Below are 19,501 nucleotides of genomic sequence, written 5' to 3'. Positions count from 1 at the left end.
GGAGGGAGTGTGGTGAGAAGGYGGCCGTGCCCCGCTCATTAATAAGGCCTCAGCGCGCACATTTTTGTCAATGGGGAAACCACTAATTATCCAGAGACACCTTTTGATCGTGGAAATTTCCAGTGCAGGCTGTTAGTTCACCGTTGGACAGGGTCTCTGATAAATCAAATGGTCTGAGGGGATAAAGAGCTGGGGATTAGTTTGGTCCTGCCAACTGCATTGTGCAGGAAGGGAAAAAGTGCTTTTCTGTAGGACGTGAAGGAGAAGAGAGTGTCGGCGGTGGCCCAGGACCTGCTGGGCCACAAGGTGAAGGGCCCAGGGCTGCTGCATGGAGACCAACATTGAGGATGGGCTTGTGATACTCATCACTGGCATAGTTTATTCATGCTTCCTAAGCAGGGTGTGTTAATAACCCTTTACACCAATTAAACAGCATCATTTCATCAGGTCTTTTTTCCTTCCTGTGTCCCAGCCGGGGTGCTCGGACCTTCTCCAGGCGCTCAGGCCTCCTCTGCACGGGACATGGCGGCTGCACGGCCGTATGGCCCTGCTGGTCGAGTCCTTAGTCTCAAAAAATAAACACGTGTGGTGGTGCTTCGAGTGTTCTTCTCGTTTCTCAGCATCTTCTTAACTAGCGTCTCATACCCGCTATTGTCCATATTCTAGTCGGTACCAACATTGCGGCTGCTTGATCCCATCAGGAAGTTACCGCACTTACTGCTGTGGTCATGGCCTCATTCAGGGGCCAAGTGAACACAGACTGGGCACTTGGATCGGCAGCAAATTGATGTTTAAATCGTAGCATAAAGTGCATAGATAAGCATTTTGTATTTAGTCGTCTGTTAAAATTAAATGCAACTTCAGTTCTCAATAGCTCATTTCAAAATGAAAAGGTAATAAATGTCAAGGTTTGATTGCCACTTTCCCCCTTTCTCCCTTTCTTCCTCCCCACCAAGCTGTGTTTATGGATGAGTTTTCTAGGGATGATGCCCCTTTAGGACTTGTAGGAGCAGGAAGGTGACACCAGGCAGCTGAGAAAAACCTTTTTGGTAGCAGTTTGGGCAGTTAGAGTTTGTGCTGAGTTTCAAGAGACTTTTCCTCTCTGAACTTTTGTTTCATATCCTTCCTTTTTGTTTTTTCTTCAGGATATGATGTTCTAGGGAATATTTTAGGAGTGATATGGAATGATTGCATAGCTTTTTTTTTCCCCCCCCCCCAACAAATCCCTCTTTAGGCTTTTTTTTCCTTCTTCCCTGTAGCATGTCTAAGCRGAGGAGGGAAAGAACGTTAATTCTTACCATGTTTGTGTGTTGTGCTGGTTTTAGTTTGCTTGTTATTTTAGCTATGGCCATTTCTTCCTTAGAGCTTTTGATTTTAGGACCCTGAGATTTCTAATTCAAGAAAAGTTGAGCATCCCAGGGCAGGTCCCCTGAAAGCTGTTACATTTAGAATATCCTAAAAATAGTTCCAAAACAAAGGTCAGACTTGTCTGCTGAAATTAAAGATGATAAAATATTAAGTATGTAAATAAAACAGCCTTTTAGGGATGCTAAGCTCTTGTAAGTCTCATTGTTCTGCAGTGCTCACTGCTAAATTACATGATCTTTTCTTGGAGAGTTGAACACTGATTTGATTACAAAAAAAGGCTTCTGCTGAAGCTAGTGCTCCCTTTCGTGCTGCTCATCACAGAGAGCTCTGTTAGCCCTGTGCTTAGATGTTGGTTTGATTTTCAGATACCACAAGTTGAAACACCATATGGAAAATGCAGCCTTGTTGCTTTCATTGTACCTGTCTATCTGCTGTGATTTTAATTTGATTTAAAAAAATAATCATTTTTTAACTTGAGCCTTGTAACATTTGAGTGCATATAAAAACTAATAATAGCCCTTTTATTTTATAGGTACTAAGCCAGATGATCTACAATCGGTAATATCCTTGTTGAGAATGGATGGGGAGGATAGTCAGAAGAGAGATGATGCTGATGAGACATCACAGACCACGTTAGAGTCCCTCAGAAATGCGCCGGCAGAAAATTCCGAATGTGCCCCTTCATCCCAGCAGAAAACAAGGCCCACCGCGGGTGGAATGTCCACGGACCTCGAAAAGAAAAGAGAAGAGAATGACACAAATGAAAGGACATCGTCAGAATCTTCAAACCCTGACGTTGCTGAAGTGGATAGGCCTGAAAATGCCTCCAGAAAAAGAAAGCTGAGTTCCTCCGAACACATGGAAGATAGTGAAAGGAAATTACAGAAGGGCCTACTTGGAGAAGCAGTTAGTTTAGTAGATGGAGCTGTAAAGAAGGAAGGAGTCACCAGCTGTCCTGGTGGTGACATATTCAATTCAAATTTGATGTGCCCGCACTGTGATTTCAAATGTGCTGATGGTGCCGTATTGAAGATTCACTGGGAAAATAAACATGCACAAGAGGTTCCAGCTGCTCTGCCTGAAAATAAGCCTTCTTCCGAAGCAAGCAGTGTTAGCTATTCGGTTGGAAACATAAGCAATGATCTTAAAGGCAAAACATGTAATCAGCTTTTCCTCTCCTGCTCTGATAGGGAAAAACACACAACAGAAAGCCACTCTAGACAATCCGAAGAGCAAACATGCCCTCGCTGTAGCTGCGCAGCAGATCACAGCTCAGCGTTACACACACACATTCAGCAAGACGGGGAGCAATCCAGGATATTTTGCTGTGATCTTTGTGGTTTTCGGAGCATTGAGGAAAATCTCCTGACCTCCCACCTCCTTGGCAAGACGCACGTGCGACACCAAAACCTCGCGGCGYGGGGAGGATTTGTGCAGATGCTGACCAAAAAATCCTTTAGTAAACAACAACTTTCTGCAGTCAGGGAGAGGRCTGTGAGAATGAAACCTGGGACCAATAAATTAAGGACAAGGCCTGCTGATAAGAAAGGACTGAGCAATGTTTGCAGTGCGCTGAAAGGCTCRAAAGAAAGCTTGTCTAAACGAAATGATGGCGCTGAAGTTGTTGAAGTGGTACCATCTACGAATGCTGCCAGTGAAAAGCCAACTGCTGTGGCAAAGGAAATGTTACTTGCTTCCAGTGTTGAAGAAAATCATCAAGTCCCTACTGCAATGCTAGCAATGCCAGGACCCTCAAAAGGCATTTTGCCTCAATCAGAACACTCTGCAGCAACCAAAAAACTAGTTAGCAGTTCAAACATGACAAGGAGATTTGATAGACTAGAACATAAAAGAAACTTTGTATTCCTGAGGACTTCATTTGCGCGAAGTAGTTCTTTTAGATTAAAAAGGCAAGTTAAGAGAAGATATAATTTGCTAGGGAGCAGTAGGAAAGGCAGGTGTGATCCTCAGAGCGAACACGTGAAGCGGATCTCCCGCACGCAGCTTAAAGCTGGCGATGCAAGGCCTACGTGGCATGCAGAATTAGAAACATGTGATAAAAACCAATCTGCATCTACTTCAGAAATCCAACATCTTACTCTAGATAGGTCAAATACACTTCCTTCCAGCACTATGGACACAAAAAAATCTCAAATTAAACTTACTGATGATCACAATGTTCCTCATACTTGCAGTTATTGTGATACTGTTTTCCAGAACAGAAAAAGTTTGGAATCTCATGTTGTAAAGCTTCATACGAAAAGGATCCAGTTTCTTTGTGAGACGTGTAGTTATTCCTCTCTAGTCAAGGAGGACGTGCAGCAACACTGCCAGGACAGTAAACACCAGGTGGGAGGCTGCAGATTTAGTTGTCAACTTTGTTCATTTATGTGCTTAAATGTGATAAACCTTCAAAGCCATATGAGTGCAGAGCACGGTATGTCCCACAGTTGCCCAAGCTGCCTTCTCTTTTTCCTAACAGAAGAAGAGCTGGTAAATCATCACAAAAATGAGCAACACGATGAGCCAGCTGCTCCACTGAGTGACAGGGATCTGACCTTGCAAGTGGTAACTTACGCTGCCTTGGAGTTGAACAACAGTCCAAAACATGCAAAGGATATGGAAGTGTCAATGAAAGAGAAAAACCCAGACCCCTCCTTAGCAAATCATAGGAATGAAGCGAAGCATTCTGTCCTCAATAAAACCCAGTTTCAGTGTAAGAAGTGTTTTTATAAGACAAGATCTTCCACGGTTCTTACAAGGCACATAAAGCTCCGACACGCACAGGAGTATCACTACCTTTGCAAAGCGTGTAATCTTTACTCGCTGAGTAAGGAAGGGATGGAGAAGCATATCAAAAGAAGCAAGCACCTTGAAAATGCCAGGAAAAATAGCATTGGGCTACGTTTTGAGGACTGTATCGAAAAGGTCTGTGTCGGTGTTGGTGGTATGAGAACAGTGATGGAGCCTTCCATTTCTGGGAGTGGGAATACTGACYTAGGTAAAGAAATTGTGCATGTCTCATCCTCTACTGGGGAAAATATACCAAGAAATAAAGTGCTGGTACCAGCTGATGAAAGAACTGGGGACAGTAAATTGGTTTTAGGTACTGCACCAAGGAGAGGGAGACRCAAAGGCACTCTTTCTAGGACCTGCCCCCACTGTGGTCTTTTGGCCTCCAGCGTTACCAATCTGACTGTTCACATCAGACGAAAGCACAGTCATCAATACAGCTATTTGTGTAAGCTGTGCAACTATTACACTGTAACCAAGGGGGACATGGAACGGCACTGTGCCACCAAAAAGCACAGGAGTCGCGTTGAAATAGAAGGACTTGGAAAGCAGAGCTCGGAGATCATTGTTGGCCCTGAAGGAGGCAATTTTGAATCAGGAAGCAAGAAAGTTAATAGCCCCACCACTGTTTTGCATGAGCCTGTTGACGATGATAGCCACGCATCAGATGTGGAAAATCCTGTTGTAGAAAATCGGGAAGATGGCCCAGGAAACTCTGGGGTAAAAGCTGAAAATGCCCATCAGCTGCCAGATCTGGAGCATGCTCAGAATTCTTTAAGTATAAAACAAGGTCTGTTTTTGGAAGCAGCTAGGGATCCCCAAGATGGTGACCCGTGCTTGCAGCGGAGAGCAGTGGGTGCAAGTGACAACAAGTGCATTCACTGCGAGTTCGTGGCCCATTCTGCTTCCTCGTTAGAGCTGCATGTGAAACGAAAGCACACGAAGCAGTTTGAGTACTACTGCATGGCTTGTGACTACTACGCTGTCACCCGCAGGGAGATGATCCGGCATGCAGCAACGGAGAAGCACAAAATCAGAAGAGAAACTTATGTTTGTTCTTCTGGGGGGGAAGCAGACACAGGGAATACCGTTAAGGAAGCCACTGCTTTGTCCCAAGAGGAGCGTCACCATGGTCCAAGAGAGTTAGAAACTGGTTTAGATGACACAAAATGTGCCAAAGATGAAGCAGAGGATGATCATAGGAGTAAAAGCATAACCGAGGRTTCTGGCTTAGATGAAACTGCCTCTCCAGAAATGCCTCAAGACRGCCATTCCCAGAATACAGTAGAAGCTGAACTTGAAGAGGAAGCTAAAAATGGAGGCAAAAATCATTTTTGTGAAGCACTCCAGCAGGTTCCTCAGAAGGACCAAGTAGCTGCGCTCCATAAGGAGGTCTCAGTTAACGAAGCAGGTGCTCCGCAGGATCTTCAGGAGAGCGGCTGTGCTCAAGAGCTGCCCCACTCAGACAACGAGTGCCCTGCAGGAAATCAGGAGGGATCAGGTGACACAAACGTGAATCCAGGAACAGGTGAGGAAAGCCTGGAAGCAAGCGGAGAAAACCGTGAAGTAGAATGTAGAAACACAGACGTTCTYGAAGAAATACACCTAAAAGAAAAGAATCCCCCTGGGCTAACTCTTACGGAAACAAGTAGTGCAGCAGAGCAATCAAATGTTGCTGAAAACACTGGGGAAACGGTACAAAATACACATAGATTAGAGGGTGACAGAAGTTTTGAAGAGGAGCCTACTGGGGAGGAGGAAGAAGCCCTTATGGAAGCACAACATGAAGCAGAAGTAACTATAAATAACAGTGTTTGGGAGGCAGATGGCTCAACAGCTGAGGGCATGCAAGGGAGCAGAAACGAGGCTTTGGGAACAGTTACCAGCGCTGATGATAAAGGAAAGATGCTGCCGAATTTTGGCAAGTTTGATTCTTCTATAGTGAGATTGAAGAGCCACCAGGACGGGGAGGCCGCGGAGCAGGGCGCGGAAGGGCAGGCGCCAGCGGGAGGGCAAGGCGGCGAGCTGGCCGCGAAAGCCGACGCGTGGCCGGGCGGCGCGCGGAAGAGGAAGCCCGAAGGGATTTCCCCCGGGGAATCGACGCGCATTCGCTGCGATGACTGCGGCTTTCTGGCAGATGGCTTGAGCGGACTGAATGTTCACATAGCCATGAAGCATCCTTCAAAGGAAAAGCATTTCCACTGCTTGCTCTGCGGGAAGTCGTTTTACACGGAGAGCAACCTGCACCAGCACTTGGCCAGTGCCGGGCACATGCGGAACGAGCAGGCGAGCGTGGAGGAGCTGCCCGAAGGAGGCGCCACCTTTAAGTGCGTTAAGTGCACGGAGCCCTTCGACTCGGAGCAGAACCTCTTCCTCCACATCAAAGAGCAGCACGAGGAGCTGCTGCGGGAGGTCAATAAGTACATCGTGGAAGACACGGAGCAGATAAACAGAGAGAGGGAGGAGAATCAAGGCAACGTCTGCAAGTACTGCGGGAAGTTGTGTAGAAGTAGCAATTCCATGGCCTTCCTAGCTCACATTCGCACCCATACAGGTATGGGAATGCTCCCCTTGCAGCCCCCCTCTGTCAAACGGAGTGGCTTGTGCTGCTGGTCCTCTTCTCCTTGTTAATCTCATAGCCATTTCCCGTGAAATAGGGGATTTCCTRCAGCCTGGCGAACCACTGGTGAAATGCAAAGTCACCAGGTATCAAGTATGGGAAGGAGTGTGAAGGTCTAGCGATGAGACAGCAGAAACTGCGAGAGCCTTGTGAGCACAGCTGTCCTGCTGCCCTTCGCCCCACGCAGGGAGACTGCCTTCCCTTTATCCAGCCCTTTGTTCCTCAGCTCCTGTCATGAAGCAGTGCTGGATCATTATAGGAATTATATAGGAATCATTCAGAGAACAAGTCCTATTGTTCCTATCCAATTCCTATTCCAAGTTAGCTGCACTCTGCAACTTTCTCATCATTCTCTAGAGTCTAGGTAGTTTATTTCAGTTCAGTTCAGTTGCACTTTTAGCATCGTGTAATGCTTCCAGATAGTCATTTGCTATTATATCTCTCCCTAAGAAATACAAATTATAGGCATCCAGACTCTTCATAGAAATAAGCTTTGGGCATTGCAATAGGTCAGTCTTTTTTAGCAGGTAGGGTGTAGTGTCGATGCCGTGCACAGGCGTGTAGCATCTGATTTTGTTTCTGTGCCTAATTATGTTTTCAATTCCCTTTTATGTTTAATTTTAACTGGAAAATTTAAAAACATTTTTTGGTAGAAAAATGCATAAGCTGCAGTTCTAAATTTATGTAAAAATTCACTGCGATGTTTCTATAAACCTGCCATACATTCTTTATTTTAAATAGACAGCTTTTCTAAATCACTGAGCTCTGCTTAGACAAGTGGTGTCTCCATGGCTGAATTTATGAGTGGATTTGAATAATAAATTCACATTTCAATGAACATATTTTCATTAAAACTGTAAGGTTTATTTTACTGTACTTTTAAATAATGGCTTATTATGGAAGCTATAGTTTAAATTCATGCAGTATTTGAAACTTAGTGCATGGTTACAAGGAAGAGAACAAAAAGGTAAGAAAAAAGAAACATAAAAGAAATGGTAATTTGTGGCATAATCCTAAAATAGTTTTTTGAGTTTTTGTAGAAAGGCAAGGACATGACTGGACAACAAAGTTTAACATTAATCGTGAGGAACGAACGCACACATTGTATTTCACATCTTTCAATGCGTTCTCCTATAACCGCAGTATTCATGTGTACCAATAATTCACACACTTTATACTTCCAGCCTGACTTCTGTCCCGTCAATAATGTGTTTATCCACCCAGTTGCAGCTAATATGTAATGTTAAATGCCCTGTGAAGCCTTGGGAGGGACATTCGTGTTCACATGGTCGGAACAGCTCTGTGAGCCCTTAATATGCCCTCTTATGGCAGATAAAACTGAATAAAACTGAGGGGAAGATGCTAATGGAGCTCGCTTTAGAATTCTTTATGCAACTGTCTGGTCAAGACATGTTGCTTATAATTGATGTGTCCATTACTTGAATTCTCTTGTAATTATAGTCAATAAGTCTTGTAAATGTGTTAAAGCTCACTAAAAGCATACAAATTCAAGAACAGAGTAAGGCTAATAATTTAAAATAATCAATGTAGGCATTTCAGCACTTAATTTCCCTTGTGTGTTGATAGCTGATCATTCTTAATCCATTAAGATTTATTTAGTCGTTTACAATGCAAAATAGGTTTGCACTGGTCACTTGTGCCATTTGAAAATGTCCACCAGGTTAAGTGCAGAATGTAGTCCATTAGTCTTCCTTGACTATATGTATTAATTGCATTTAAAATCAAGTTAATGTGGATGTGAAAGTGAGGTAACTATCAATATATGACAAAGCAACCCTACTTACATACCTTACATCATTGATTGTAACATTTAGTAAAAGTTAGTGTACTTTTTTTACATCTTGTGTGTAGGTCTTAGCACAGAGTATATTTGTATTGTGCTTTGGYGGGGCCCTACACATGCAAAGCAGGAACAGAAGACATTTAATTTCGCAAGTCACTTTCGATGGTGCTGTTGGAGGGGATAGAGAAGGGCTGCAGAACAGGCGTTAGTCTCTGCTCTTCCCCCTTAAATGATTTACTTTTCTGATTCTTTCCTGATAAGCTCTGCCTACTCACATAAAAAAGTAATGCGGAGACTTTTGTCAACAGTGAATGGGAAGAAGTTTCTCTTCTGGTCTCTGTTTTCATATTTTGGCAATTTTCCTAGGTGTTTTATATAATTTTTTCTTATAAGCTGCGTGACAATGGTTGAAAAAGAAAGAAATGGGTTTGGGTTATTGGGAATGGTGGTGGAGACACAGCAGCCAGGCAGCCTGACAGCGGCCAGGCAGAGGAGGGCAATGTTTCCACCCTGTGTTACCTACCTAAACAACACCAGGTTGGTTACAGGAGGAGAACTACAGTTTGTTTTCCCATAAATACATTTTTACATAAATGTCTGTATATATGTCTGTAACTGCAKATGACTTCCTGGGTTTTATATTAATTTGAGTAATTGGTGATGGGAATTTGGAGGGGAAGGGAGGTGCTAATGCTGGAAAGATGCAACTAATGATTGCCCGTAAGAGAAACGGACTGTTTCAAAATACCTTTAAATAATGTACGAGATTTTCATGTTGCAAATGAAAAGGAAGCTTTGCTAGAGAGGAGATAACAAGCAAGTCCATCACATATTGACAAGTGAAAATGAGGAGGTGTAAAGAAAAATAAAAGGAATAGTAGAGGTGGGAGACTTTTTAGTTTGCAATTGATGCAGGTCCCATAAACTTAATTAACAATCAACATCTGAGGCAAAATCACCTGCAACTGCAGCATCCCTGTTTAGTTTCTCATCAGTTTCCTCAATTAATGGAATTTTCATCCAATGGAAGCCTAGTACTGTGGTATCTGCCTCCCCACATGCTAAGCCTGGGTGGAAGCAGGACAGGGATGACTCGGCAGGTGCCTGGGCTTTGCGCTGGGCCTGGGCTGGAGGCCCTGCCGTGCGTGCAGGTGATGGTGGTTCTGCTTGGCCCGAAACTGTGGCGGTCATCTCATTTTTTTTCCTTTTGGTTTAGGTCTCTATGGTCTTAATGCAAAATTAGAATTATTATATTCCCTTATCTGTGGAAAAAAAAAAAAAAAARRAAMCMMMRKWWKRWYYTKKYCYKKYMMYYCYKRAMYYYKRAAWTTWRKYYWAWTTYMWTTTTTTTTTTTTTTTTCATTGTTAAGGACCATTTTATTATTGCTGCCATCACAAAATATACACCCTGTTTCCATGCCACAACTCTTAGGTGAACTCATTTTGTTTTGGTTGAAATGCTATATTAAAAGTGGTTTTATTTTCTTTTGTAGTTAACTAAGAGCCAGTTACGAAGCCCATAGTATCACATTTTACAGAGTTTACGAGAAACCCCTCAAGTTTGTGAAAACAGAAGTATGGCTAATAAATGGAAAATTGCTTTAATATCGTTTCAGATAACCTTTTGATACATGCAGATTTTTGCCCTGTTAGCTCAAGCTTCAGTGCAGCACCTTCCCCCGAAATAGAAAGTCTCCCTTGGTTTGTTCCATCCAAGAACAAACAGGAAGCCATGTGGCATCAGCAGCCTAAAAGGGAGATTGTTTCAGGCGGGGAGTGCGTGCCTTGCATCTCCATGTCATGCTTTAAAGGGAGATGTTAGCAGATATTCAGCCGCCAGTATCAGGTGGGCCGGGGAGCGAGGTGAAGGCCTCCGTGGCTTTCGGCTGAGAGCAGTGAGCAGAGTTAACGCGTTCCTGTATTGGCAACACCGCAGCCACCACCGGCCTYAGCCACAGGCTTTCCACCGAGCGGGCATGTGAATGGAAAACGGGACAGGTTTGTGTGGAGGCCCTGCGGGACACCTGCAGGAGCCGAATGAGGAACAAATTTACAATTTAATCAGAAGGAGAGAAACTAAAAGTACATGGGGATGAATCCACACGGTGCTTGAATTCCAGGATGTAAAACAGCAGTGTGAACACAATAGTTTTTTTAAAAAAATAAATCGTCTCTGACCTTGATATTGTTAATTGTGTAATTGGTCTTGAAGATCACAAGTTAAAACATCGACTTTAATACTCCTTTATTTAATGCAAAGATCAGCGCTGTTTTATTTGCATGGGTCTCTCTGTAGTATGCAGTGTTGATTTGAAATGTCACCAAATTAATGATTAATATAGTTTTATCAGGATCATTTAAATAAACTGGGATTTTTTTTAGTGTGATTGATAGAATGTGATTGCTGTTAGCTGCTGCCTCAACCTGCTTTTGACATTTAAACATATAAAGCTGACTAGATATAACCATTCAGGTGCTAAATATATTTTACATCTACTTCCAACAGTAGAAATGGAAGTATTAAGAGATCTGGCTTCATTGTCATTGAACTGTGAAATATTCAACCTTGTCTGCCCGTGCTTAGTACTGTTGACTTTTTTATTTCAGTTAGAAGATTAAAATTAAATGCTTCATTTTTCGTCAGCTTTTGGGAATTAAATTGAAATTTAAGACTCTAAATTTTTTTACTAAGATCCTCGATTTCACCAGTGGATTCTTGGAGGATATTCGGTTTTCAAGGGCACCGCACAAAGCTTCATTGATCAAGTATGATATACTGTAACATTTTTCTTATCAGAGCTCTTTATGTATATTTATTAAAGTTCACATATTTCATATTATGCTTAACTGTATTGGAAGAAGTGCTTCACAAAACATATACTAAACATAATACGGAGAATCTGTGAACATATTGTCCTTATTTTTAACTGCAATTCCATGATTTTGATTTATTGGTTTAAGGATTTACTGGTCAGAAAACTGGAAAGTGCAGCAGCATACTTTAAAATAACGTTGCTGCGTAATAACCTAGGTACTGACACGTGCCACATTTAACTATTACAGCAAAAATGCATTTTTTGCCATCTTCAGTAGAGGGCTACTGTTGAATATGACAAATTGTTTGACTTTTGCCAAGCTGATGTGATGCAAGAAATAGGTTGGTAAAACTTCCTTGGAGAAATAATTTTAGAATTCTTTGGTCTGCGCTAGACATTTAATATTAAAGTTTGTTCTTGAAATAAATAATAGCCAAAATGTCAATACTTCTGGTTTGCAGAATAATCATAAATTCTTGACCATAAAACAGTCATAAAGGCATAATATTTTATCCCCTGTATATTCATACATTGCATGTCATTACAATAGCTAGGTGATGAATCATTTTCTGTGTGTGACAGAACAATTCTGAAATACCAATGCTAATGTGAAATCTATTCAAAGTCAGAAGACTTGTAAAATTACTTTACTTTAAACATACTTGCTTAAAAAACAAGTGTGTTTTGCAGTTTTCACTAGCATCAAGCCACTTTACGACTATTACTTGAATTTCAGTGGTTGAAGAAAGGAAAAAAAAGAAATATACTGCAACTTCTGTGATCTCACTGAGAGGCTATATTCCTAGCATATTGTCTTCTCATTTTAATACTCTTTTTAAAAAGTAAATTATTATTAAAAGTGAAGCAAGTAGCTTGGGTGCTCTTGAACATGAGGAACCTCTAATGAGCAATGTACATAGGCTGGCTGTGTCCCCAGAGTTAWAAATTTATGTACGAGAGACTATTTTTTTGTTAGGTAAAAATCTCAAACAGGTTAAATGGGGGATAGGCTTTTTTAAAGGTTATATTTTTCCCAGGAATTCTTACTTCTTTAACCGTGGGTAATATATTATTCTAATTCAACTCATATCTTATGCTAAATTTTACTTAGGATCAAAGCCATTCAAGTGCAAGATATGCCACTTTGCAACAGCTCAGCTCGGAGATGCCAGAAACCATGTCAAGAGGCACCTTGGGATGAGGGAATACAAGTGTCATGTCTGTGGGTGAGTAAATTGAAAGAGTTTCCACCATGGTTAACCAGAAGAAGAGTTCAGGATATGCATTGTTTCAGAATTGAAAACTGTGATGTGAGCAAGAGTGGCTAAAATTATGCATGCATATCCTCCTTTCCATTGTTATGGTAAATTCCTTAAATACAGTTATGACATTCTTTTCCCACTTCTAATCCTGCACTGAAGATGAGCAATTTTATGGGCTACAAGGTCAATTTGAACCTGTAATCTGTAAATTGACTAAATTATAGGATGTTCATTCACATTGCCAGGGAGAACTGTAAATTCCATTTAAAGCCATAAAAAATATATAATATAGACTTTACTGTGTGGGTTTTTTTTTCTTTTGCTATACTGTTATAATTTTAGTACCATTAACAGATTTCTGGACTCCATTAGGGTTTTCATTTGTTACAAAAACACAACAGCAGACTGATTTTCAAACAAATGGATCTAAAATATTGCAGGCTTATGACTTCAAAAATAAATTGAAGCCTTTTACGTACGTTTGTGTTCCTGTTTGTTACCAAAACCAAAAAAATCTTGTTTTTCTTTTTTACTTAATAGTTATTTCCTCAGAAGGATCATTCATAATGTTTAATTGTCCTTCAAATGTGTTGCGTTTAATAGGAAGCATTGAGACTCCTTAATGCAAAACTAATTAATTTAGCAGAAATGTTTAAAAGGTTTTAAAATGCCATGGCATATATGGTACATCATAGGACATTCAAAGTTGGATTTTAATACCCTAGTTCTGATTAAAAATATATTTTAATGTTATTATGCTAGAGAAATTAACTAATATATGCATCATATAAAAAGACTCCACTCAAACCTATGTAACCTGCTGTAACAGTCTTATAGCTAATGCATAGAACAGCACAAGTTCAATTAGATAATGCAGTGCACACATGAATGGTGTGGTGTGATGTTGGGGATATTATTCAGCAGGAGGGTTTTTAAGCATACACGTGCTATCCTGATCCACCGGAGGACAAAGTGGGTTACACATTTTAAAGGACAAGGGAATCTTCAGCTGGGAGACGCAGTCGAGTGGTTTTCACTGATTCATCTCTCTGTTTTCCAAATAATTTTGCATGCAGCCTCATGAGATACTTTGGATGCTTTTACTCACTTAAGAAAATTAATTGCTGACTGCTTGAAAAACAAATTAAAAATATATGAATCTAATTCTTAAGCCCATGGAAGATCAGTAGTAGAATGACTTCTGCTACTCTTTGTTTTATAGCATAATTCAAGTCTAAAATGAACATTATGTATAGTAGCCTTTTTTTTTTTTTTATCTTATTCTTTACTGTGTCTGACCTACTGCAGAGGGTTTAGTGTGGGAGACAGTTAACAACTGCAGATCCACAAAACTGTTTAGTGAAGGCTAGGCTGTTTTCTTTAGAAGCTGTCAACAAACTTGACAATGGTTCTTTATTCAGTTTCCTTTTAATTTAAACAGAAAGAAAAGTCATTTAATTCTGTAATCGTAAGAGAAAGAGTAAAATATAGTTAACATGGTATCTTATAAAAAGAGAATTAACATGATTAGGTTTTGGCACATTTTCTCATTTTTTCAAAACCTCATTCCTTCACTTAAGAATTGACATTTTCTTAGAATCTGTCTCAGAAAACAYGACTGGGTTGTAGTATGACTGTACTACAATAGGGAGCAAAACACATGTGTACAATTGGAGCTGCGAACTTGGTGTTAGTGGCTTAGCTGAGCTGATTACATGGAGTGTTGCTGAGGCTTTGCTGGTCGCAGGTATGCACCTTCTATTTTCATGCAATACTGTATTGCCAAATGAAGCTGTGCTCTTCAGATGTGATAAAACAATCAGCTAAAGACAGTACCTTCTACTCTGGTTTACATACAGTAAAGTTTAGTCCTTTTGAAGTTTAAGTAATCTCTCTATTTCTCTTAATATGCACCAAATATTGAAGCATTTGAAGAATTATGTCTTAGCACTGATTTAACTGGAAAAGACATTTTTATGCTGTAGCTAACAGTCCCGAAGACTTGAACTGAATCTGAAGAAAAAGGAATAACCAGCACAGTTTGAACTGGAGTCCAAATAATGAATATGCCATCCTTAAATGTGGAAAAAGAGAGAGAGAAAAAAAGTCTAATAGCCTGTGCTGTATTTCTGCTGTTTTAATTGAAACGATAGGGTAGTGGGCAGGTTAAAAAATAAAAGTAGCAACGTAAAAAAAAAATGCTGGGATTGGCTATCRGATTAGTGGCACTACAGAGCATTGGTACATTAACACCACTGACAATGTCAATTCATTATCATTGATGGCTAAATAATCTTAGAAATGCTCAGTGGACCTATTAGTTCCTGAACATAAGCAGCTCATGCTGCATTTCTTCATTAGCTTTAATTGCTATAAATTTTACCTTTTTAAAAATCATGCTTTAAAAGGTGAAGTGATCTTTCAGGAACATTAACTCTGTAATTTTGTCACAAACAGAAGGTCCTGCACTATGTTTTCTTTTCCGCAGTAGTTAATATTCTATCCTCTGACTTTTAGATTCATAGTAATAAGCCCTCTGCTAGTTGTGAGGATAAATTACGTTTCAAAAGCTTTTGAATCTGCTAGGATACCTTTTAAAGGTGAAATGTCAGTGGAACATTGTGCATTGTGGTTTTAGTCTCTAAATACTTTTTTTTTTTTAATAAATTCTCCAGCATTTTTTGTTTAAGAAAAAAAAAGCCATACCCGTGCTGCTCTGTTGGAGGAAGGGGTTGCTACGTCTAAAATTTTGCAAATGCTCCTCGTACTTGTATGATACAAAGTAAACAGTATGTAATTCGCTTAGTTGTTGGAAAAGGCAGCAATTTAGCTATGTTGTCTTATTGTATTAATTGAAGTTCRGGGTTTGTTTTTCTTCAGCTGCACAGCAAAAACTACGTGACACAGAAATTGGACACCACCAATGTTCTAACATTTGGAATAAACCGTCTGCTACTCATTTCCTTATCGCAGATGTGTGTTAATTGTTTTCTTTTCCATACCCATGGCTGTAAAATATATCCCATTATTTCAGAGGTAATATCTGTTTTCTGGGAGTAGCAAACTGCTACATATTTGAATTTAATTTTCGAAAGTCTGGCTCTGAAATTGGCTGATACCCTGGGTTAGATAAGCAAATCTTGGTCACCCAGCATTTAAAATTTTTGTTTCATTTGCAAAGTGGAGTGCAGTGAAAAGGCTTATCATGCACTTTTCAAATTTTATGCCTCAGGTAGAACATAAAAAATGCATTGTTCTGCACTTCAGATTTTGAGCAGAATTTATAGGCAATGTATGATTTAAAAATACATCTACTGTCCCTTTGCCTTTTGCTTGCTTTTACTTTCAGAAACAAAATCTGGGGCTATAGTTAGATGTTTCAACTAAGAGTGGCAGCTTCTTTGTTTTTTCCCTCTCTTCTTTCATTGTGACTTAAAAAAATCTACTGAAGAAGATGGGTGTAAGGTAGGTTTCGATGTTTAAGAAAATTTTTAGTATTTAAAACATGCACATAAACATTTATTACTACATTTATGAAAAAATGCCAGGACATTTGTATTAATCTATTCATTATGTTGATTTCATATGTAGTAGTCAAGTGTTTTAAAGATCCAAAGTATGTATTTGTGTACACAAGGAAAATTGGAGGGGGTGGGAAAGGTCTTTTTCTGTCTTACTTTCTTTTCTTTTCTTTTCTTTTTCCCCCCCCATATTGCTAATGTAGATCTTTCCTTTGTGTACATGTGTGATTTTTGTGGTTTTTTCTTTTTTTTTTTTTTTTTTGTATGCATGTGAATAAGGGTGTCCGTTTGTTTTCCTGTTAATTGGTCCTCACTGTTGTGAAACTCCTTTTCCTAATTAGATTCTGGACATGTTAGAAAGAGTTCTGCTAAATAAGTCTTCTGTTGAAGTGTGGGTTTTTTTGTTTGTGTTTTTTTTTATATTATTACTATTTTTAATAAGCCTCATATAAACAACCTTTGAAGAACTATGGAGTCATAAGCATGAAAATTACTTCACATTTCTTCACTTTTGCTGTTGCTAATGTTAAGGATAGTCTGGTGATCTTAATCAGTATAAAGTTCAGTGTTTTAGTGACACTGGTTCCTTTGAGAATATCTAAATAAAAGTACTAATATATATTCAGCATATTAGTTAATATATCCTACTACTTTATTGGTAACGGTGTGCTTTGACCAGCTCCATCAAAAACATTGTCTATGCTCTGTGGTTATTTTTTTTTTCCCAAAGGTTTTTCACATTTCCAGCTTTATTTTCAACAGACTACTCTTAATGTCAAGCTACTTTTAGTGAAAAGCTTCTCTTAAGATTGCTTTTAGCAAGCAAAAAAGGAGTTATTCGTAAATTTATTGGTACGAGCAGGAAAAACATTGTATTTTCAAGGGTATCTTAATGTACTGTAATGTACATTAATTATTTATGCTTGTGCAGTTTGGGAAATCTTAAATAGAAAGTTGCTACTCCAGTAAAACTATTTTTGTGCAGCATTACCTAGTTTTTGTGCATTAGAAGGGATCTCTGTGTAGATGATTATAATGTCACTTTCTGACCTTTGCAGCTTGAATAATTGTAAATCATTGCTTCATAACGTGTCAGAGAATGTCTGTACTAGGCAATTAAATGGCAGAATATAATAGACCAAATTATTGCCTGTCATGTTTTCAACAACACAGTTAGTATTTGAGTTACACTTAATCATTACGTGCATTAGCAACTTCATTGGAATCCAGCTTCAGGCTGAGCATGAAATACATTACATTATTTAAACCTCTAATGGTAGAAGTCATTTATTTGTGTTGAAGTGTACAACATGCAGAGTTTCATAAAGCAAGGAACACTTGAGAGCTTAATTTATCCAAATCAAAGTCTAAATGCAGATAAACACAAGTGGCAAAAATTAGTAATTTTTATAGGCTGGAAATATTTAAAAATACATGGTTGTGGGTAATTGTAGGCAGCAGGAATAAATTAAAATCACTATTTTTAGTCAGCTCTGAGAACTAACGCCGTTGTATACCTAAATCATCAAATACACCATGGAATTGCAGTTCTGACTGAACAATTAATTACAAACATCATATCTACAGATGTGTCCAAGCAAAAAATAGATATTTGGTTCAGCTGCTTAAATTAAAGCTATGCCTGGGTTAGATGCCTACTCCAGATGCCGACATCCTGAGTTTCTCTCTTTGCTCTTTGGTTCTGTCGTATGCTTTATGCCTGTGTTGACTTCGGTAACAACCATTAGTTAGTCCTGTACCACTATTCCCACAGGCTGTAGAATAAATCCGGAAAATACTAGAGAAGTATGCTGAGGAAGGCAACGCGTGTTACATTATGTGGCAATTGCTGCTCAGTTTTCTATCGCAGTGTTGGATTTGCAAACTAGACCTTTAGCACACCGCCTCTATTTTTACCATTTGAGAAAACTACTTGAAATGGAAGCAATTTACTTTTATTCYGCAAAGCTCCCAGCATCTTTAAACGGCAGGTAGGGATGCTGTGATGCGCTGGGAGCTGCTCCCTGGCCTGGAAGGCTGCCATGGAGTTAAAGCAAGTGCTGACGTGGAGGAACCGGGCAGGGGCCCTTCGGTTTGTGCCCTGTATTACAAATGAGGCAGCAGTGTCGGGAACGTCTTTCAGATTTAATAAAGTGTATTTTTAGGAATCTGTGCTCTAAAATAAGTTGTTGTAAGGGTTTGCTTGGGTGTGAAAAAGGTGTGAGGAGGACATACTCAAGGGAGCATGTATTTGTATTGGAGTTAGAGATACTATTAGTGATTCAGACTAATATCTGTACTGCGTATAATCTAATTCAGCGCACTTCCAAATGGTAATTATCAAGATACACAGAGGTATGACGGTGATAYATGCAGCACTTATAATTAGTGCCCCTTCTTTTACAGACATGCGCTTTTAATTCTTTGCTTTGCTGTGCATGGCTGTGATGCGGAGGACGCGCGTGTCCCCGCCAGGCCGCGGACATCGGGCAAACCCAGGCCAGCACAYGCGGAGGCACGAAGGCAAATCAAAGCACGGCTAAACACGATTCTGCAGTGTTTCTGATTAAAACTACTCATTTCCCTGGGCCAGTGTTTCCTAACACATCAAAGTGCGCAAGATCCTGCTCCCCAAAGGCACCGAAACGCGTGGTARGGCAGGCCAGGCAGAGCCTGGGCCCACTGGGCCCGAAGTGGCCATTGCTCGGCTGCGCTGCCCGGCTCCTTGCCCGGCTCGCCACGCGTGGCCCTCGCCGGCAGTTCCCTCTGAACATACCCCTGAGAACAGGGGCRTGTTCTCCGCCGAGAGCCTTGTTCTTCACAGGCAGGAGTGTCCCTAAGGGTGCTGAAAATTAGACTGATCGTCCTGAAATTGGATGCTCATGCGAAGGCKAGCAGGCAGGCCTAAAATTCAGTATGCCCGCTTTCAGACGGGGAGAGACTTTTATCCTTAGAAGCCCRGGTTGGATGAGCTGACCTAAACACCGAGTAAGGGAGTGTTAAAAACTTCCTTCTGTCAGCAGAAGGAAATGGAGAGGAATAAGAAAGCTGGTATGGTTTGGTTAGCATGAGAGCCTTGGAGGGTGTTATCTTTGCTGCTGGATGTTGTCTTTGGTAACACCAAGTACAGGTGGTTGGTAGAGACTGTGAGAGAGATGTGCTTCTTTAAAACTCCCTGGGGTTTTGTTGACAGACCCAACCTGCGTGATTGTATTGGATTTGAATTCAAAGTTCTGAAGGTTTAGATTTGCTTAGTTTAGGATTTTAGTTATTTATGCATAGGAATTGCATGAAATTCCTGATTTGACTGTGTTTTT

At 40.3% G+C, this 19,501-nt stretch overlaps 1 protein-coding gene across 1 annotated transcript in view; it reads left to right on the top strand.

Moving 5' to 3' along the window:
- Window positions 1-1,546: 1,546 nt before the first annotated feature.
- ZNF407 (zinc finger protein 407) overlaps window positions 1,547-19,501 on the top strand; it is a 300,301-nt gene continuing 282,346 nt past the window's right edge. Inside the window, exons 1-3 of the mRNA XM_026039740.1 lie at window positions 1,547-1,559; window positions 1,901-6,715; window positions 12,513-12,627. Coding sequence (XP_025895525.1) covers window positions 1,547-1,559; window positions 1,901-6,715; window positions 12,513-12,627 — 4,943 coding nt within the window. The remainder of the gene's footprint in view (window positions 1,560-1,900; window positions 6,716-12,512; window positions 12,628-19,501) is intronic.

Source organism: Nothoprocta perdicaria, unplaced genomic scaffold, assembly GCF_003342845.1.
Source record: "Nothoprocta perdicaria isolate Ctin4 unplaced genomic scaffold, notPer1 scaffold_24, whole genome shotgun sequence".
Lineage (NCBI taxonomy): Eukaryota > Metazoa > Chordata > Aves > Tinamiformes > Tinamidae > Nothoprocta > Nothoprocta perdicaria.
Note: the sequence above shows the minus strand (reverse complement) of the source record. Positions and strands in the feature narration are given on the sequence as shown.